The following is a 21242-nucleotide window of genomic DNA, read 5'->3' as shown; positions in this document are numbered from 1 at the left end:
CAGATACAATTATTTTGTACAGTCAGAGTTTATATTTTGAAAAATGAGAAAGGAGAGGAGGAATTAGATATTAAAAAAATAGCACTGAATGATAAAGCGGTAGCAGTCCCTCTACCACTACAAAACTGCAACAACACACACACGTACACACGGAGGCTTAACAACACCGAACTCCCACTGACTGTGATGTGCACCTCAGTTTGCTGGTCTAGAGATACTGAATGCCTGAAGCACACCAAGGACAATTGAAAACATCTGCATGGCTTTAATGGGAATCCTCCAACGGAAAATAAGCCATCTCTCCCCGTGTCTGCGTTGGCACATCCCTGAGTCACATTCTCACTCCTCTCCTTCAAAGTCAAGGCTCCTAAACAGAAAAACAGGGGGGGGGGGGGGGGGGGGGGGGGGGAGAGAAAAAAAAAAAAAAAAAAAAAAGAGAGCATCATCAGTGGAAGATGTGCCAGCTGCAGCTGATCCAGCCCTGTTCAAGGGACCATCCAGCAGAGAGGAGCTGGTTTGCGTGCCGTGGTACTTGCTGCCTGCTCCCAGCACTGCTGGCCAAAGCACAGGAAAACCACAGGCATGTACCACTGCTTGCAGAGGAGCATTGTTATGGTCACATGCCTTCATTTACCTGTTTCCTCCTGGATTCAGAGTGTTTCCGTGTTCATAGTGAGAGCCTTCCATACGGTCGTTTTTGCCATCTCATCGGAGATATTAATCTCTGAAGGATCAGCCCTGCAATAAATAGTTTGCATAACACTCCATGATTACGGGAACTGATGCCACCAAGTGCATTAGCATCAGCAAGAACAGGGGGGCCCAGAGTGCCGACGCTCCACAGAAGCACAGGAGGTTTTGCTGGACAAGGCAATTTGGGGGATAAGCCTGAGAGCTGCAGAGCAGCAGCTCTGTGCAAAGGCTCTTACTGGGGTCAAACACAAATCCTGAGGCCGCTCTGCTTGGGGTCTGAGCCCTGCGTTCACCTCCTGCAGCCCTGCCCGTAAAAACTTTTCCACCCAAGCCGACTGCTGGTTTCTGTGGGTTCCTCAGTAAAGATGCAAGTGGAGAAACCTGGCCAAACTCATCTTGCCAAGGGTCCTGGCACTTGGCGAGGCTTTACCTGTCACTGCTTGGCTTTGGGATAGCAGAGTCGCTGGTCTTCCCCAGTTTCAGCTGAACTGAATTTGCAGCAGCAGCAGCTTCCATCATCTTCTGGGACTCCTGCCCAAGAAGGGACAAATCAAGTTCTGTGTCTTTGATCAAAGTGGAGATCAACGAAACACCCCGTAAAAACATTGCATCCTGCCCTCTCCTCCTGACACGGGGCAGCCGTGTAAAAACACTACTAGGAGCAAAGCTTTCCATCATAATACTAATCACCATCTTCATCATAAGGCTCATTTGAAAAATCATACCTCTATTCAACCGTTCAACTCACCGCTAATTTCAGAAAAGATGGTTACGAGGTGGGATCCTGACTATTAGGATCTATTTCTATTTCCTTCCGATCTTCCCCCAACATTTTTTAAAGACAAACTGCGACAGAAACAAGCAAATCTCACAGCCCAAGGGAGGTGTCCAGCCCCAGCAAGTGTTACCTCTTCTTCTTTGGCTTCATTTTTGGCATCATCCAACTTCTTCTTCTTGCTTTCTGGCATAAGGTCATCCAGAAAGCTGAGCTCTCGCTTCGAGAAGCAGAGATCCATCACTTTCCGGACAAAAACGAGAGCCAGCACCTTCCCGAATAAAAGGGGAGATACGGTGAGGCCAGAGGTGATGCTACACCTCACTCCAATGCCGCAAGCATCCCGACGCCCAGCAGCCCCAGCGCTTACCATCATGGGAAAGATGATGGCGGCACGGGATGCCTTGATGGCCCAGAGCAGGACGAGGCAGATCAGCTGGATCACGGTGAAGAGATGCACCTTTCGCAAGGGGACGTGCCGCAGGTAGATGAAATCTGGCTGGTGTTTTGCTGGCATCCAAAACAGCTTCAAGCGATCGAAGAACTGCAAAATAAAAGTGATGCTGCTTGTTTCCTGCTGCCATGGAGAAGAAATAGCAGGGAGCGGACACGCTGCATGCTGTCAACAAGGCCGTACCTGAATTCCTCTGAGCGACGATACGCCCATGTAGAGGAAGACACCATAAAGCACAGGCATTGGTATAAACTGGGAAAAAAGAATGCAATAAGCTGTTGGTTTAAATTGCGTTGTCAGTATCACCACTGCCTTCTACAGGCACCGCCTAAGACTGCCTAAAGCTTTCCAGTTCCCACAGGGCTCCAGATGTGCCGGACTGTAACCATCATGGATTAGGTTTGTGCCAGTGAGCTAAAGCTCTGCTTTAGGCTGAAGTTTTGAGCTACACTTCATCAGAATAATCCTATTTTCCAGACAGGTAGGAGGAAAATAGGCCATTTCACCCATGTGACGGTAGAAAAACATTTCTACGTCCTCTTGCAGCAACATGCAAAAGCAACGCCCCTACTTTGAGCCCAGAGATGAGATGACTCTCTGGGAGGAACACAGACGGGTGCTGGAAAGCATAACTGAGCTGGTCCCACCATGGGTCAAGCCCCAAGCGCTGGGATCACCACCTCCTCCGCTCCACTGCTCCAAAGAGCTAGAGGGGACTAGCTCTGTATAACCTCCAAAACTCTCGCGGGTGTTGGGCATTTTGCCTTCTCCTCTTACCTTCAACACAGAAGTGAAGAAGACCGAGCAGCCCATGAGCACAAAGATCATCAAGCCAGTGACCCTCTGCTCTCGTATCCCCAAAAACTTGGGTTGTTCTCCTGGAGCCGAGCAGTCAGACTCTACTTTGAGGCTGTTCACGTGGGTGATGGACAGGACGGTCGCAGCCACAAACCAGGGCAGCCCCATCACGGAGCACACCCCCAGCATCACAGCCACCATGAAAAGGTCCAGGTGGTACCCACATCCTTTCTGCGGGGAGCAAAACAAGCAGCAGAGCATCCCACGGCACAGGAGCAGGGATAACATCACAAGTCACATTCAAACCCTACTTGAGCACCAAGCCAACTTCTTGGAGATGTAAAACAAGAACGGGAAACAAACCCGGATCTATCCAGTCTTTGTGCAAGCACCTTGCATGACAATCTGGCAGGAGCTCAGACAGAGAGACTGGGGTTTTCCACTCATAAGGAAATTTCATCCACTTGCATTATCCCTGGCAGCTCCAAGTGTTTTGTTCCCCCAGCTGCTGCTGACATTTTAAAACAAAAAACGGTCTTCCATGTTGCTCTAAGATTCATTTGCTCCTCCAAAAGATTGCTCCTCAGAGCTCCCCTGCCTTTAGCTCCCTCTGCCACCATTAACCCCGGGGAGCAGCCTGCCCTGGAGCAATGCCCTCACAAAGCAGCTGGAATAGCAGCTTCTCCCCATACGTGCAGCCCGCACCGGGTTGGGGACAGGGTCATCTCTTGCAGCCCCTTACCTTCAGCCTGTGCTCCTTCCTGTTCACAATCACAGCCGTGATCTGCTGGTCCATGAATATCAAGATGGTGCACAGCAGAGCTGGGATCAGCGCAGCCAACACCGTCCACCATGGGTTTGGTCCTATGGGGTTGATGAACCACCCACGGTCATCTCTGGTCGGCTGCAACAAAGCACACGCATCAGCGGCATCTCTGCTGCTTTGGCCTGGGGTAGGGGTCATTTTCTGCACCCCCATGTCAGGGCACCTCCCAGCTCGGTCTCTCCCTGGGGTTCAGCAGCGCCAGCGTCCTCTTTGCAAGCACCGGCAGATACTTCTCCCATAGGTATCTACTGTTGGGGCCGTCTCCTCATTTCCAGGAGGAAACGAAGCCCTTGGAGCTGGAAGAGGAGATGGTCACACCAGCACCATCTCCTCCAGACTCAGCCCTGTCCTGCCCCAGCATCACCTTGTGGTACCCCCAAGGGCTGAAAACAGCTCCACCATGCCAAAACACCCCGTTACCTTGAACATATGGGGGACGTGGAGCTTCGGTGATGGGATCCCAATCGCAAAGTCAATGAGCACCATGATGACGATGGTGAGGAAAACCGCAAAGTCACTCACCATGGACCGTACCTGGGGCAAGAAAGCAGAGCGGAAAGGGGCATCACAAACAGGGCCATGATGGGAGACGGAAGAGCTTGGGACATCAGGGATGTTAGGGCTGGGTAACAACCCCACCACCCTGAGGACGTGCAGCCAGATCCCTTGGTTACACATTGTTGCTGCATTTGTCCTGTGAGATCTGCTGCCAGGCCACAAAGGAAGTTTTCTTAGGTTGAAAAAGGTTTTTCTAAAAACAACCTTAAAAAAAAATTTTTTAAAAAGGAAAACAGATGTCTGCCACCACAGCCACACTCAGCTAAAATGGGGGTAAGGCACCACAGCATCATTTGTTCCTCAAGAGGAAGAAGTAGCGGGGTTTGTGCAGCTCCTCATCGAAGGCAACTTGAGCACATAACGCAGAGAAGGTGGGAGAAAAACCCCGACCAGACCACCAAACTTTGGAGGGCCTGATTTCCCATTGCCCAAGGAAAAAATGCCCTCTGGGGCAGGTCGTGGGGCAGGTGGGAACTGCGACAGTCACGCTGCGCTCTCGGGAACGCGCGAGGACCATCCAGGCTGAAGGAGCGCTTGGCCTTCAACGTCAACGTTTCCCAGCTTGACCAAGTGGTGGCAAATACTGCTCAGTGCTCCAGGAAAGCCACCTTGGGAAATGAGCGTGGACACTGCTGCTGGCCACCATCTTCCACCTACTTTGGTTGGGAAGTAGCGGCTGGTCTTGAACTTCTTCAATAAGCTCGACAGGACGAAGGTGGAGAAGAAGAGAATGCAGCACCAGAAGAGGACGTTAGGCGCGTAGGGGCCGTTGTGTCCACAGGCAGGTCCTTGAAACTCACCACGCAGATGCCGGCATTCCTGGAGAAACAGAGCGTCAGGACACAATGGCAGCACATGAGCAGCAAGACAGCCTCGATAACCAGGGGCTTCTGAGGATCCTGCTCCAAGGGCCATGACCTTGTGCCTGCTGCTTCCAGAAGGACAGTTACATCCCAGTGATGCTGGGGACAAGGTGGACTGGACAAGGCAGACTCTCTCCTTCGCGGAACCAAGCGGGTTACCACCACACGTTACATTTAGCAATGACTTTTCAGAGCAGCGCTGGCACGGTTGGAAGCCCATCATCACCTGAAGGGCTCTGGCTTTTGCACCACGCAAACGCTCGTGCACCCCGCGGCCGCAGCGCGAGGAAGCGGTGGCTCGGGGCACTTACAGACACCGTGAGATTTTCCCAGGTGATGCCAGACACATCGATCTTGTTGCTGTCCCAGAAACGCAGGGTGTCATTGCTGGGATGAATTGGTGCCTCGCACTTACAGCTGGGAGGAGAGAGGTCAAGAGAGGGGTAAGGGAAAGGCGATGGAGGTGCAGCCCTGAGCCCCTGCCAAGGGGCAGCGGCATTTTAGGGGGAAAAACCCACTAGTAGGTGGTGAGGAAGTCAAGCTTGCTGTGCATGTGCACAGGGTAGGTCTCTCGCAGGTGACTCAGCTTCTCTAGCGCCTCGTAGATGAAGATGATGCAGATGAGGGAGGCAAAGGCTTCTTCGGTGAAGCGGGTGATGTAGCACACCAAAGAGCTGGCGTCGGTGGCCACCAGCACGATGCAGAAGAAGGCAGTCCACAGCCCAATGCACGCCCGCAGGGAGAGATAGGAGAGCGTGTACTCCCTGGGAAACCAAACCAGGACAAAGGGTGGAAAGACCAGCAAGAGGCTCTGAGCCCTGCCTGCCTTCAGGGAAAACGGGGAGCCATTTCCGAGCGTGTCAAGGCTGCGCGTGGTAAATGCACCTTCCACGTGCTACTACAGACCGCCCCAGGGCTGTGGTGCGCGGTGGGGGCCACCAGAGAGGCCCATATTTCATTATCATTATTGAACAATTCTCTTGAGTTAACGCCTTGGAGGCTAACTGAGGTCAGGTCCCTCTTGCGGAAGGTGGTCTCCCTGATGGATCATCAGGATCACCCTGATGCCCTACGATCAAGACCAGCTGGTTTTCCCTCATTCCCAAACCAGAGGGGATCACCTCCTCGTCCTTGTGCAGCCCACCTCGGGACTCCACATCCCTGTGGTTCCTCCTCCTGCTCCCACTGCTTCACTTGAACCTTAAAATCCCCAAACAATCCCACCCATCCTTCGGAGACCCAGGGCTCTTGCACCGTATCACATGCTAAAGCAGCAGCATGTGATGCCCAGGACACAGAAGACCACTCTAACAACTACCACTAGGAAAAACATCTTTTCTCCATCACTGCCTTCTACTGAAAGGCTCTCGCAGCACCCAGCCTTACTTGCAAAATTTGTAGAGGATCTTCTCAAACACAAGGACGGGTCCAGTGCTGCCAAGGATGGTGAGAGGTTGCCCGGCAAAGAGGGAATACACCACGCCGGTCATGGATGCACCCAGCAGCGACTCCATGGCACTCTGCCCGGGGAAGAGAGGCAGCAGTGAGGAAAGAAATCACTAGCCACTGGGGGAAACAAAAAAAACCACAAAAAAAGCGCCCCCAAAAAAATCCAAAGCAAAGTCACTGCAGCAAGGCCTTTTCCATTATTTTTATCCTCCCCCACGCCACCCAACAGAGAGAGGTGCTCACTATGTGGCCGTTGGTTGCCTCCCCCAGCAGCCCCCCAAAGGTGATGACAGGGGACATGCAGGCACAGTAGAGGAAGAGGAAGGATGCCAGGCACTGCAGGCTCAGACCATCCTGAAAGTCACTCCAGAACCATGGGGCTTTCCGCTTCACATCCAGGACCAAACCCCCAAAGAGCCTGGAGGAAGGAAAATAAAACATCTGTAGGCTCGTCTCTTGGAAGAGCACATGGAGTTTGCTTTGCTGCAGAAGGGCAACCACAAGCCGAGAGGAACAACTGTCCTTGCTGAGAAGCAGCACTTGCCTTCACCCCACGGTGTGGCCCCTGGGCACCCAGGCACACAAAAAAACCCCACCATCTCCAACAGAAAGAAAAAGGACCCAAGCTGAGAGCCCATCCCCTCTTACTGCAGCAGCCCCTCGCTGTGAGAAGCAGCAGAACTCCACCTTGGAGGTATTTATGCATCTGCCGCCACCCAAATCCAGAACACCTGAGTGCAACGATGCTGCGGCTGAGCCTGGCTGCCCCCATCTCCCACCCGCCCAGCCCAGGGGACCACGCTGGTGCTGTGGAGCCCCTTCACTGCACCCACGCAGCCCCAGGCCCTGCTAGAAGAGAAAGGGCATGCTCAGATTTGAGAGGCAAAGAGAAAAATCCCCGAACTATGAAAGCTCACACCTTCCCGTCCGCTCCAGTTCAGGGCCGCTGTGCTTCTCCGGCTTGCTGTGCGCATGGTCATCGAGAGCTCCTGGTATCTTCCGTTTCTCCTGTTCAAATGGAAGTGAGCTGAAGGTGTGTGTCGGTAACCACCAGCTTCTTTTCCTTCTGGTCTGGGTACTGTGTCAAACTGGGACCTTGAGGATCTGGGCTGCCATCCTGCCCGTCCCCCTTGCACCACCCTCCGTCGCAGCACCCACCTGCGAAGGGACGTTTTTTGGGGGCTCGATTCGGATTGATGGATCCCACTCTCCTGGCGGCAAGACCGTGACCTGATCCAGGAACTCGTCCACACCAGCCACAAGGTCAGCCCGGTTCTTGGCTTTATAAGCAACGTCATGGAAAACCTGCCGAGAGGAGACAGCGTGGTCAGAGGACAACCCATCTCCGATGTCCTATCAGTGCAATAAGCTCTTGGCTAAATGCAAGAGAATTTCCCCGTTTCCCGCTGGGAATGTCAGGAAATATTCCCCCAAAAGCAAAAACCTGCAATGTGGTCCTTGTAGTTATCTCCTCCACGAGGCCCCCATCCCCCATGGCACAGCGCAGCCTTTTGCTTAAAGAGGAGAAGGTGTACTGGCCCTGGCCATGCCACCACTGGGGACAGTGCGCTGGGGACCCCGGGGAGAAGGATGAGGTGCAGGATGCATCGCGGGGGGGATTTCAGCCTCCAGGATGTGGGGTGGTGCAAATCGACCCGCTCGCTTTGGGGTGCGAACAAAGGGAGGGTACTTGGAGAGCTGCAGGTGGCTGGGGCAGCTACAGCTCTTCTTGCTACTAGAGAGACAGGAGAGGTGAAGAAATTATTCATATCTCTTATCTCGTCGCACCTCATCTGTCATGATAGTAGCCATGGCCCTGCCAATCTCATGGTACTGGTGGGCTTTTCCTTCTGGTCCCAGCAAAACAAACAGGAACCTGGGCAAGAAAAACAAAATGAGGCAGAAGAACGTGTCCTTGCTCAAAGAGAACCCGAGGAAACCACCGGGAGCTCCCAGGCCGGAGCACAAGAGGGGACACGGAGGCTCACCGACTCCGCAATGACTTTGAAATGCATCAAAACCGATCGCAAATTTAATTTTTGGGCCAACTTCCCGTAAAATTGGCCAATGGGTATGAAAGACACAGCAGGGAAGGGAGGAACAAAGGAAAGGAGATGGGAGTGGGACGACGCCAGAGGCGCGCAAATAGGAGTTGTGTTGTTAGTTTTTCTTCAAATCAAAACTTTGTGCTTCTCGTTCAGACCTGGTTGGGATGGGAACTTCCGTCATGCCCGAGAGGAGGACAGCCGGGGTCAGGCGGACAAACGCCACGATGGGCTGGTGAAGGAAATCCAGGTTTCCCACGAGCACGTTGGACGCTTCAGCCCCGGTGGGAATTTTCTTCATGAAGTGCAGCTCCGCCTGGGCACGACACGCAATTTTCAGGCCATTACCCAAAGGCAAAGCCCACAGCACCCTCTCCAGCCAAGTCTGCAACAGCAAATCTGGCCCAAGCAGCATAAGAAAGCTACGAGTGTCTCACCTTGCTTAAATCCGTTATGTTGGTCTCGTGGTTCACCCCATTTTTAGCTTCTGCCGTGGTGGGAGAAGGATGCGGGGTGAGTGTTTGGGCTGGTAGGAAAAAGAAAAGACACTCAGAAAGACAGGCAAGGACCAGCTGGGATGCTTCTCCTTTGCCAGGACAAGTCTAATGGGGCCAAAGCCCAGCAGAAACCTTCACCTGGTGCCAAAGCCCGGCAGAAACCCTCTCCTGGTGCCAAACCCTCCAGGAACCCTCACCTGGTGCCAAACCCTCCAGGAACCCTGACCTGGCCTGTCGAGGAGGTGCAGGTCTGACTGCTTCTTGCTCACATCAGCAAATGAGCGGACAATGGGGAGAAGGTTGTTTCTTTTCTTCTCGTTCTGATGGTGATGCTTCTTCAAAAGGACATCTCGAACTCTTGCCCGCATGTGCTCATCAAATTCCGCGGACTGCTCTTGCTGGCCCAGGATCATATCTGGGATGGCAAAGGCAAATGAAGCCGTCAGAGCAGAAACCCCCCAAGACCTGGCCCCAAAGCCCCCAGCAATGGCTGTGCCACGCAGGTGATCCTAACGCCAGGGCATTTTAATACAGTTCAGCCTTTGCAGCGAAAGCAGGAATCGTCTTTTGCTAAAAGCCATCATCAAAGTGTTTATTCATCATTCCGCTAAGATAATTATTTCCCATTCTAAATAATGCAATTTTCTTGCCCTGTCTGGCCTTTCTGTCTGACTCTACACATTTAACCGAGCCCTAAGCACTCGATAGCACAGGCTTTCCCAGAGTTTCCTTGGCCGATTGACTGCAAATTGCTGAGCCCAGGGAGAAATGTGCTATGAACGGCTCCTACTTCTCCAGTCCTTGAAAGGGCTGAATGGAGACCTGCCAGTCAAAGATAATTTCTCCAAAGCTGCTTTTTCAATTATTTCAATTCTCTTCCCCACAGAAATACTCTGTTTGGTCATCTGCCAGATAAAATCTGTCTTTAAATCTCTTAATTCCTGGACATTAAGGGGAAAAAAAAAAAAAAAAGAACATGAGGAAATGGCTTGTAATAAATAGCTGATTTTATGAGGTTCAGCTCTTAGGCAGACTCTGTGTTTCTGAGAGCTAAGCCCTGACAGACAGTCCTTTATGGCTGGAGAATATTCTCTAACCACTTCTCTAACCACACAGATGGCTTTCAGAAGGATCCCATAGTGGAAGAAAAAGCTGGTGCAGCTACTGCACACCCAGTGTACACCCAAAACCAAGTCATGACTTAAAAACACAGTGGGACTTCTGGGGAAGGACCCGCCAGTAGGGCAGGGTTTGGTTCAGGAGTGAAGGGCACTGTGGCGAGCCAAGCTTGGCTGTTCCCAAAGCGATGCAGCGCCCACGATACCGGCAATCTCTTCGATGCTGTTGGCGCAGATGTCCAGCAGCACCGTCCCGTTGATGAGGCAGCTCCTCAGCTCAAAGAGGCTGTGCAAGGACAGCGTGGCCACGTAGGGCTTGCTCCAGCGCTCGCCGCCGTCTTCCACGTCCTCCTCAAACTTCAGCCACCTGCGGACATCGGGTGCGATCAGCTCCATTGCAAGAAAACAGCCTCAGCTCTGCAACCCCTTTGATAGAGCTATGGGGTGGCAAGAGAAAGAGGCTCCTCACATCGGCACCGGTGGGTGCAAAAGCTTTGTGTGCCGGAGAGCAGAAGGCAGAGCCCACAGGCACTGCCGGCATGGGGACTCCTCTCCCACCACAGCCAGCAGCAGGGATTTACCTGGCCGTCTCCTTCCACTCGGCATCTTTGCCCTCTTTCATGCAGATCTCATCCAGCTCGGTGAACAAGTCATGAGGGACGTGCTGCTCGTCCTCCTCGGTCCCGAGGATGAACTGCACCCTCTGGGACGGGGTGTCTGGGGGCGGAAGACAAAGTCCGGTCCCGTTACCATGCCCGAATACAGCCTGTCACACTCGCATGCGAAGTGGGCATCGGGTCGGCACCGGGTCAGCCAGGGATACTGGGCTGGCCCCTCTCCCGGGGGTCTGTCCAGGCTTGCACACAGCCACAGAGAAGGATCTAATCCACCTCTGCTAAGGATGGGCTGCTTTCGTCCCCCGCATTTCCATTCCTAAAGCCAGGATCCCTCTAAGGAAGATGACCCCAAATTTACAAAGCCGCTTTCCCTGGGCAGAACAGCAAGCCACACACCCTGGCCACAGGGACCTGCTTGCAGAAGACCCCAGCACCCACGTGGCCCCAAGGAGTTTAGCAAATGCCACGGCAGGACTTACAGTGGTATCCCTGCTCTGTTGGGGCAGACTCCTTCTCCCGTTCCCGTTTCCGATGCTTCTGGCTGTGGGGTCGGTGATGCCGGTGGCTCTGCCTCACCAGCGGCATCCGCACACCCACGTACAGGGTCCGATGTCCTGCAAAAAAGCGGCATTTGCATTGCACTCAGTATTGTGGATATGGTCGACGCAGACGCCAGTTAATTTTTTTTCCTTATTTCCAAGTCTATTTCACTTGAGCTTTGCTACAAGAAAGCAAAAACAAGTGATGGCTCTGGGCCATCTAAAAATGCCCTGGCAGTATCAAACCGCTTCTCCAATTCCAGCTTTGGCTGGACAGCACTCAGGCTTGCTCATTAAGCAGCGACAGAAGGTAATTCTGTTCAAAATCTCTGTACGGCACCAGGTGACAAGAGAAGATCAAATCGGTGCCATGATAATGAACTCCAGAACAAAACACCAAAATTTCACAGCCCCACGTCCGCAGCCATCAAATTATTCTCCTGACCTCCCCAAGCCAGGAGCAGTCCCTGTGAGACAACAAGACGTGAATTATCCAGCCCCGTGGCTAAAACTCACACCATGGCCTCTGGGGGGACTTTCTGCCTCTGTTTCAAAAGCCGTGATACTAATAAATGTGAAAATAATTGTGCTGCTTTATTTGGAAGCACAGCACGTTTTGGTGCACATGATGTGGCACTGAGCAAGGGACGTGTCAGGGACGCTGCGCAATGGGGAGACGCGCTGGGCTGCTGGTCCCTCCACCAGGATCTCAGCAGGGACTCACCTTCCAGCTCCTCCTTCTCATAGTGAATATTGACAACATTGCTCGTTCTTCCCTGGTCAATCACCGCCTCTTCGTCGTGTCTCTGCTTAGCAATGAGAAGAAGGTGAAGGTTGGGGCTGGCTGTGCAGAGCTCCCTTCCATCCTCCCAGCCATCATCCACCCCTGCGTCCATGAGCATCACTCCTCTGCAGGCACAGCCCTAAGAACATGGGCTTGTAGCAGGTTTTTTTCTTCCTGTGCCCAAACAAACCAGCCTATAACATCACCTGTGTTGTCTACAGTGTGATTCTGGAAATAGTTACTACAGGAGGAGAGGGATGAGTGTTTCAGGCAAAAAAAGACCAAAACCAAAACAAACAAACAAACAAACAAACCAAAAAACAAAAACACAAAAACCTGCACTTTTGATCTCAGCAAGTTTCAGTCTCCAGACGTGATACCTGCAGGACTCACTAGATGGCACTTGGCCACAGGACATGGCCACCAACACCCTCCAAAGGCCCCCGAAGGAGAAGCGTCATCCTCAGCCCAACGAGGCTTGGGCTTCCCTTGGTGCAAACAAGGTGCTTTCCATAGAAATCGTCATTTTTCTCCTTGAGAAAGCCAAGGGCTGAGAGCAATGCCCTCCTCGCCTGAAATTCCACTGCCGCACTCCCTGAAGAGCATTTGTGCCTTAAAAGCCGAAGGAGAACAACAGCAGCAAACAGAAATAAGTCTTTTTGCTTCTCTTTTCCCCTTGCCACCAGGGCAGGGAAGGGCATCACCAGCACTGCTGCATTCAACAAACCCTGCGGCTTGAAGAAGGGCCACCTGGAGACTCCCGATACCTCTCTTCCCCTCTTCAGGCTGCACTTCTAATTGCTATCAATTGCTTAAAATACTAAAGAAAATATGCTGCCAATGCTTCCTTCCTTCTGCCTTGCCTGCGTGGACAGTAACTAATCCAAGAAACCCAAAACCTGTTACCCATGCAGAGAAAAACTCCGCGGTGCCCAGACACGCTTCAGTTTTCACTGATTTTCAAATTATTCCTCTATTAAAGGCACGAAGGGGAAAGTTTGGGACTATTGAATTGCTGAGGTTCATCTTTGCAAGCCCATGGCCGTCATCACAGCCACCAGAAACTAACCCAACCAAAATAAGCACCGAGATGCGCACCCAGTGGCTCCATTTCTGAAAGCGAAGTTTGAAGAAGAGCAAAATACCCAGAAAAAGGGGGAACCGAAAGGGCTGTTGGACGAAATGCTGGAAGCAAGAGCTGCACCGGGCACTGGGGAGCAGCCCACAACAACCAGCGCTGTGATTTTCAAGGAAAACCACAAATAATGCGCTGCCCATTGTACTAATAATAAAGCATTACCTATGGAGACTTATTAAAATATAGAGAATAAACAACTTATTATGATTTAAGCTGCAAACGCTAACGTGAAGGCGGCTTTTCATCCCCCAAATTACTGCTTCGCCTGAGGAGCATCACCTGCAGCCACGCAGCAGCGGTGCTCGGGAAAGCACACGCCTCCACGTCACCAGTTAATTTGACAAGTGAGAGGAAGAAACGCTCCTGTCTGGAAATGAGTTTGCTGGTCCACGTGTACTAATTTCAGAGCCGACTTGTTGCTCCCTCCCCAGCAGCTCCCGGCATTCGCCCACATTACTCAGCAGCTGGATTATCGCGCGCCTGTGGCTTTCCAGTTCTCTCTCTGATCGCAGCCTCCGCCAGCCTCCCTCCCTTCTTAGCAACCCATCTTGCTCCCCTCTGGATTTGCCAAAAAACCCCCAAACTCCAACCTTGGCCAAGGAACAGGATGAAAGAGCTTAATAAAACCTCTTGAAATGGCAATTTTAATAAAATAGCCGTTTAAATAAAATCGCAAGCTGGAGCGCATTATGTGGCTGTCAGAGTGGGAATAAACGAAGCAATTTGGGAGTCGCAGCTTTTAGACGCCTTGTGTGTGACATGGGGAAAGTCTCCTCTCCTAGAAACTGTTTTGCCTCTGTGCTCCAACCAGTGATGCTGAACCTGCCCCCCACAGCCCTCCTCAGCACAGAGCATCTCCCCCTGCGCGTCCTTCCGCGCTCAGGGGAAACGCCGATTGGATTTAGGGGAGACTTTTCCCACTTTTTGGGGGGATGCTCAGCCCCTCAGCAGAGCCCTGGCCGTGCTACCTGTAACTCTTCCAGAAGTGTCTTTTTGTAACCCCCATTCCAGTTCATCCTCACTTCTGTCACCAGTTTTGGGGGATAATTGAACCTCCAGGTCCGTCAGGGGGTCAGAGCCCCCTGGGACACAGGGGCAGCCCCCACCGAGGGGAGGTCAGTGCACCCCAACTCCAGAGACACAACAAGGGACCGTTCTGCAGCCAGCATCTGTGACGCGGATCCAGGCAGTTACACAAAGCCAAGCACCTCGAGATTCTTCCCACTTGGAAAACTTAGTGGATGGGGAGAAACCAGCTCTTTTTTGAGCAAAAACTACCTGGAATAGAGAAATGGGTTGTAAACGCCACATCCTGCTGGGGCGAAAGCAGCATTAGTGCGTATGAAAAAGCACACGCTATCACAATACAAGTGAGGGATGAAATGTTATATGGTCATGAAATGTCATAACCATTATGGGGTGGCACTCATGTTCATCAAAATTTCCAGCAAAAAATCAGGGCGTTTCAGGAAGATCTGGCTTTGGCACGGCCTCCAACCCTTTGGTGTTCCAATAAATCCTCATCAGCCAAACCAAGTCCTGGCACGGTACGGAAATGTCCAGAGCAGCGATAGGTCTGACACTCTTCGCTCCCTCCAGCTCTACTTTATTTTCCAAGCTGAGCTAATCTGTCATTTCCATCCTATAAATTCATTTGCTCTAATGAACTTCCTCCCCATCGCCGCTCAGCACAAAGGTTAACTGCCTGGCTTGCCCTGAAAGGCAACACTGGGTGTAAAATAACACGGCGAAGGAAGGTGACACCGAGGTCTAATCAGTTAAAATCCCATCATGATCCAAGCTCGGATCCCCACTGCTTTAGTATTAAAGCTTCAGGAGCAAAAATAGGAGGAAACGGTACAAGTGGGCCCCTCTGGATCCAGGGTGAGATGCTCTGAGCATCCCACCGCCCCTCCCTGGCCATTGCAGCATCCCCGAAATGGTGGCAAGCCTTGCACGGCGATGCCACCGAAGGCAACAGCTCTGCTTAAAACTCTCAGTTCTGCTTAGGCCACTCAAGTGGGCTCGGAGTGGTTATTTCACGGAGGAAATTGCTGGAGGACTTAAGTATTTAATAGACCTGCGGGGCTGCGGACCCATGGGCTTGGGATGGGATGGAGCAGGAAGGAGAGATGCCTCCAGAAAGCAAGTTACCGCATCCCAGGATGGCTACCAGCACTCGCAGATGCTTTGCCTTCCCTCTCCATCCTTCTCCACTGCTGACAGGTGCCTAGAAAACAGCAAATCATCAAAGCTGGGCTGGGAAAGGGGATGCCGAGTTTTGCATCGCTCCCTTTTGAGTTTTGGAGCAGCCAGAGTTGTTCCCCTTCACTGTTTTCTAAGCGCAAAGCTCCGGCTGGCTGCTTTGAAGCTGGTTTTGTTGGGAGGCTGAAAGTCATTATGGCTTGTAAAAATGAAATCACAAATCACGGGCACAAAGGAGGAAAGCCTGTATCGACACGGCTGCAGTGAAGCCCTTGGTGTCATGAGCTCAGTGCATCCTCTCCCCACATCCATCTCAAGAAAACTTCTCCAAAATATTACTTTGCTGTGATATTTTTGTCCCAGCAGGAGAGGGGGTTTGAGTGTCCTGCCTCAGTTTACCTGTCTCAGTGCAGCTCCTCTGGTTAAGAAAGAAAAATCTTTCCCTGGGGAAGCTTTGGTGTAATTGAGGATGAGTAAAAGCACAAAGCAGAAGTTCAGGTCTGGCTCTAAGTCCTCCTGGTGCCGGGGGAAGCCGAAAGCATCGCATGAGCCAGCCAACCTCATGTCCTGGCCCCCTCGCCCCATTGCATGCAAGGAGAACCGGCCCCTGGCAGTGAGGGGGAGGATTAATGTAACTAATCTCACCCGTAGTGTAATTAATAAAACTGATCCCACTGTTATTATGGGATGAGGGTAACACGGACCAAACTGGGGGACTGCTTTGGTGGCGGAGCAGGACACTCCCTCCTTGCCCCTCTCCATCTCCACCCTGCCCGGATGAAGCCACCATCCCTGTGGCTCCGTCCTTTGCTATGGTGGTGGCCAACAACGTCCCCCAGCTCCTGGGACAGGATTTGACCCGTGACAGAGACTGGACCCGGGTGCTTGCCATGGGAGGGGACAGGTCTCCAGAGCCCCAAAGTGGGGCTGTGGCCGGGGAACACACCTCATGGCCGAGCATCACCAGGACATGACTGTCACTCCTTCCTGAGGAACATGTAAATTCCTTCCAGTCTTCCCCATAAGCTGTAATTTCAGGGCAGATTAATTGATACCCCACCTCTCATTTGCCACTGAGAGCAGCTCCTCCAGCTGGGTCCCATGGGTGCAGCGGCCAGTCGGACAAGCCCTCCCCAGGACAAGGAGATGCTGAAAGAGGGGGGACCACCCAGCCGCCTCCTGCCTGCACCCCGGCACCAGCTGCATCCATGCAAGCCTCTGGTGGGGACAACAGCTGAGCCCCCTTTGTCCCCCGCTCCGAGGGCCTGCAGCATCACCGGGGGGTCACATCGAAGGGACAAGGGGGGCCGGTCAGGGAGGCCCCCCAACACGCAGGTGCCTTCGTCCCCTCCTCACATCACTCCTGCACCCACCTTGAGCACCCCTCGTCCCCCCCCTTTGCGCCCCCACCCCCCCACCTTGCAGATGCCTTGCTGATGCCTCACACTCCCCTTCAGAGGCCTGGCAACCCCGTGCACCCCCCAGCACCCCATTTTACAGAGAACTACCGCCCCCCTTACCCCCCCCCACCTTGCAGATGGCCTTCACCCACCTTCGCACGCCCCTTACAGCCCCCCCCGTGCACTCCCCTTGCAGACACCTTGTCTCCCCCAGGCACCCCCCCACCTGCTCCCCCTGTCCCGTCCCCCCCCCATCGGAAATGCCGCAGTGAGCAGCCACGGAGCATCCTCCGGCCGCCCCGGCCCGCCCCGGGGTACCGGGCATCCCCCCCCCGCCGCCGCCGCCCACCTGGTAGCTGAGGATCCCGTCGGGCTCGTTGCTGCCGGCGGGCATGGCTGGGCCGGGGGGGGCCGGGCACCCCCCCGGGGCTGGGGCCAGGGGGGCCGCAGCCGGCTGCCGCCCCGGTGCCGCTCACACCGGCTCCACCATCTCCCGGCGCCGGGGCCAAACCCCGCCCAGGCCGGGAGGAGGCGGCGGGCGGGGGGAGGAGGCAGGGCCGGGGGGGCCGGGGGGCAGCGCCCGGTGGGGGTGCTGCGGCCCCGCTTCGGCAGCCCCCCGCCAGCATCACCCCCCCCGCCCCGTCCCCTCCAGCACCTGAGCGGCCCCCCTCCGGAATCATCGCCCGCGGGGCCCACCAGCAGCACCCCCCCAGCAGCACCCCCCTCCAGCATCCCCTCCAGCGTCTGCCCCCCAGCAGCACCCCTCAATCCCCTCCAGCAGCACCCCTGGATTTCCTCCAGCATCCCCTTCAGCATCTCCCCCCGAGCAGCACCCCTCAGTCACCTCCAGCAGCACCCCTCGACTCCCTCCAGCACCCCCTCTAGCATCTCCCCCTCAGCATCACCCCTCAATTCCCTCCAGTATCCCTTCCAGCATCCCCCCCCCCCCAAGTATCACCCCTCAATTCCCTCCAGCAGCACCTCTCAATCCCCTTCAGCATCTCTTTCAGCATCTCCCCTCCCAGCAGCACCCTGATACCCCTCCAGCAGCACCCCTCAATCCCCTCCAGCAGCACCCCCCCAGCATCACCCCTCAGTCCCCTCCAGCAGCACCCCGGATTTTCTCCAGCATCCTCTTTAGCATCTCCCCCCGAGCAGCACCCCTCAATCCCCTCCAGCAGCACCCCTCAACTCTCTCCAGTACCCCCTCTAGCATCTCCCCCTCAGCATCACCCCTCAATTCCCTCCAGTATCCCTTCCAGCATCCCCCCCCAGGATCACCCCTCAATTCCCTCCAGTATCCCTTCCAGCATCCCCCCCCCCCCAGTATCACCCCTCAATTCCCCCCAAGCATCACCCCTCAATCCCCTCCAGCAGCACCCCTCGACTCCCTCCAACATCCCCTCCAGCATCTCACCCCCCAGCATCACCCCTTGGTCCCCTCCGGGCTCCCTCTGGCATCTCCCCAGCTCCCCTCCAGCACCCCTCCTGGCCCCCTCCAGCATCCTCCCACCCAACCTGCCACCCCCAGCCGCCCAGCGCTGCCCCCACCCCCCAGCCCCCAGCTCCGGGCCAGCCTGGCTCTTTGCTCCTCCAAAAATCCCACTGCCCAGCAGGAAAGGGTCAGAGATGGGGGGCTGGGGGGGGCAATGGGTGTTTCCCCCTCCAGTGGGCATTTTACAAAATGGAACACAGTGTGCCCGGAGCGGTTGAGGGCTCTAGACTGCTTTGGCCGCTCCAATTTTGTGTCCTCTACAACCCCAAAAGCATTTAATATTTTCAAGAGGAGCTGAGCTCAACCCCCACACTGATCACCCATGTAGGTGACCGGCAGCATCGCCCTGCTGCAACCATCACCCCCTTAGCCCTTCCCACTTGCCCCAGTTGCCTGTTTTTCCCCCGAGAAAGGCAAAAAAATCTTAAATGAAACATAAAATCCCCTCCCAAAACCACGGGCCCAAGATACCGCTGTCAGTTAAAACTCTGAAAAGCAATACTTGAAAATTATGGAATTGCTGGAAAATGTACGTTCTTTGCTCCATCTCCCAGTTTCAGCCTCTTTAAGCTCAGGTCCAAACACAACGGGATCAAGAAACATTTCTCTTCCATTAATGGGAGATGAAAATAGAGGGTCAGTTATTAATTAACAGAGCCATTAGCAATTTCCTGTCCTCGCTGGTGGCACAGATGGGATCCTGCTGCATTGGGGGGAGATGATCCCCCTTTCCCTTATTTCCAAGGACAGTTACCAGAATGATTTAGAAACCGGGGGCAACCGCAGTAGCCAGCGATTTATTTTTTTTTTCTTCAAGAAATATTGTTCTTGCTGCAGAAAACTGAAATTTTTTATTGCTCTCCCATTCGAGGGATTAAAACTCCCCCTCCTGTCCCATGGGATCGCCGTTTTCTTTGGCTCCTCTGAAAACGTGGCCCCCAAAAAGTCTGATACCGGAGTCTGGGGGCGTTCACACACGGCTTGGTGCACGGAGTTGGCACATTTGCACCCGCGTATGCCTGGGTGGACGCAGCAGGACGCCCATGCCCCCCCCCAGCACCTGGGCAGCCCCTTGGCCCTCCACATATCCCAGGCTCCTTCATTAGAAAAAAAATGAACAACTGAGCATCTTCCACCCAAATCTGGGTTTCAGCTGCATTTTTGCTGGCGTGGTTTTCACTCGGAGCGTTATTTGCCGGCTCCAGCTTTTTCAAGCCTGGGTTTGAAAACAAGAGCCAAGGGAGGTTGCACGTACCCTTGTGTTTGCCCGACGCATGCGCCCAGCAGCAAGAATTAAAGCAGGTTGTTTAATCCAGTCTTGATTTTCCAATTTCTCCTTACAGGAAACTGCCCTCAATTCACGTTTGCCTTTCCCAAAATGACACCCACCGGTGAGCAAAACCTGGGCAAAACCAGTAACATGCCACCCACCCTCCGCAGGCAGGACAGGCACCCTATACTTAAGGTTATTTAGGAAGCAGAGGCACGTTCATGCTAACGGAAAGTGCTGGATTAAAAAAAGAAGCTCTTGTGTCATTGTGGACCATCTGGCTGGGAAAGGGGTGACTAATTGCACTGTACAACGCAACATCTAAAAATATAACGAAGGACCTGAAGAAAGGCCAAGCAGCGAAGTTAGGTTGTTGCACTTGAACTGCTCAACCGTCCCGAGTCACCAGGGATGGAGCATCAGGCCAAAATTTCATCACAGGTGACCCCAAACACGGCCGGTGCGATGCTTCACATCATTTCGGGCGATACGGCACCTCATGGAGCACAGCTGCCTCGGCACGGCCACTCATGGAAACCAGCGCGGCGCCACGGTTCCTTTGACTCTTGAGAAAAGCCATCTGTGCTTGCGATTTTTAAATTAAATTTACCGGACGTGCTCTCAAAGCAAGAGCCGGGCTGGTTTTCTTCCTTCCGGCAAATTCTGGATGGCTGTTACAATTTTCTACCGAATAAATTTATGGTTTTTTCTCTTGCTCCGGCTCACTTTCTGATCTGGCGCTTCCAGTTACTCAGCATGCTGGGAAACGATACTTTCTTCCAGGCCCTATAGAAGAGCACGAAACACTATAAAATCATCCCACCGCCTAATTAATTTGAAGAGCCGCAGGAGGAAACGTGGAGCAGGAGATGTTAGTGGGAAAGCTGCACCGTGATGGTGAGAAAACCCACTTTGACCTTCAGTGAAATAAAGGTCCCGACTCAGCCCAGGGCAGAAAGCAGCTCCAATACCCACACAAATTAAGAAACGAAGCTCAAAGCTGTGGCTCTAAAGAGAGAAGCTGTAGGATTCGTCCTGGAAAACGGTTCTCGGAGAAGCGGCCTCGCCCCCCACGAAGCCAGGCTGAGCCAGGGACCACAGCACTGTCAGCCCAGCACCCTGCCCCGTGCACGTCGCCTCTGAAAGGACAAGACCCTCAGGACACACAGATGTTTGTCATCAGCTCTGCCACAGCCACAGCAAATTCATAAATGCAGCTCCATTTCTGGGAAGAGACTTGACTCACAACTATTATCTGTGCTGCCAAAGATGAGATGCTGGAGCTGAAGACGGCAATTAGTCCTGATCCGTGGAAGCAGGGAAGAATCTGGCTATCGATTTCAGCGCAAGTTGCCTCAGACGTGGGAGGCCAAATCCATTTCAGAAGCAACTTGCAAAACACAAAGGCCTGAGATGAGGTTTCTCAAAAAAAAAAAAAAAAAAAAGGCCCTTTTGGGGATTTGGAGCTCATCAGTGCTTTGTGCCTCAGTCTCCCCACCTCTGCAGGTGAATTCCTTTGCAAACCACATGGACAGCCACTGATGGAGAGTGCTATATAACTCTCAAACTACGGATGCTGTTAATGAGCGAATATAATCTTAATTCTTGTCACATGGATGACACCCCCACATGCAATTACTTGTTCCTATTATGCAGGGCAAGACCAAAACCTTGCTTGAGGGCAAACCACAGCCCGATGAGGTGCACCCAGGCTCTGG

General features: G+C 53.5%; 1 protein-coding gene across 1 annotated transcript; it reads right to left on the bottom strand.

Annotated features, from left to right (window-relative positions):
• Positions 1-9: 9 nt before the first annotated feature.
• On the bottom strand, positions 10-17271 carry SLC4A8 (solute carrier family 4 member 8). The gene is made up of 25 exons (XM_037411684.1): positions 17109-17271; positions 11957-12038; positions 11173-11307; positions 10658-10793; positions 10283-10443; positions 9185-9373; positions 8899-8987; positions 8620-8777; positions 8205-8292; positions 7575-7721; positions 7336-7424; positions 6660-6834; positions 6354-6487; positions 5486-5731; positions 5279-5384; positions 4762-4923; positions 3967-4080; positions 3463-3624; positions 2700-2951; positions 2106-2174; positions 1839-2012; positions 1602-1739; positions 1124-1224; positions 635-738; positions 10-367 (listed from the first exon to the last, which is right to left on the bottom strand). The coding sequence occupies exons 1-24, from the start codon at positions 17151-17153 to the stop codon at positions 651-653; spliced, it is 3240 nt and encodes a 1079-aa protein (XP_037267581.1). The 5' UTR covers positions 17154-17271; the 3' UTR covers positions 10-367; positions 635-650.
• Positions 17272-21242: the final 3971 nt, after the last annotated feature.

Source organism: Falco rusticolus, chromosome 19 (assembly GCF_015220075.1).
Source record: "Falco rusticolus isolate bFalRus1 chromosome 19, bFalRus1.pri, whole genome shotgun sequence".
In the NCBI taxonomy this organism is placed as follows: Eukaryota; Metazoa; Chordata; class Aves; order Falconiformes; family Falconidae; genus Falco; species Falco rusticolus.
The sequence above is the reverse complement of the archived record's forward strand: the minus strand, read 5'-3'. Positions and strand labels throughout refer to the sequence as shown.

Excerpts from the sequence above, each read along its gene's own strand:
- SLC4A8 (XM_037411684.1), bottom strand. The coding sequence starts at position 17,153 with ATGCCCGCCGGCAGCAACGAGCCCGACGGGATCCTCAGCTACCAG. Across the intron at positions 1,740-1,838 it reads CCATCATCTTTCCCATGATG|GTGCTGGCTCTCGTTTTTGT; the intron begins GTAAGCGCTGGG and ends TTATTCGGGAAG. Across the intron at positions 739-1,123 it reads CCAAAGCCAAGCAGTGACAG|GGCTGATCCTTCAGAGATTA; the intron begins GTAAAGCCTCGC and ends TATTTATTGCAG.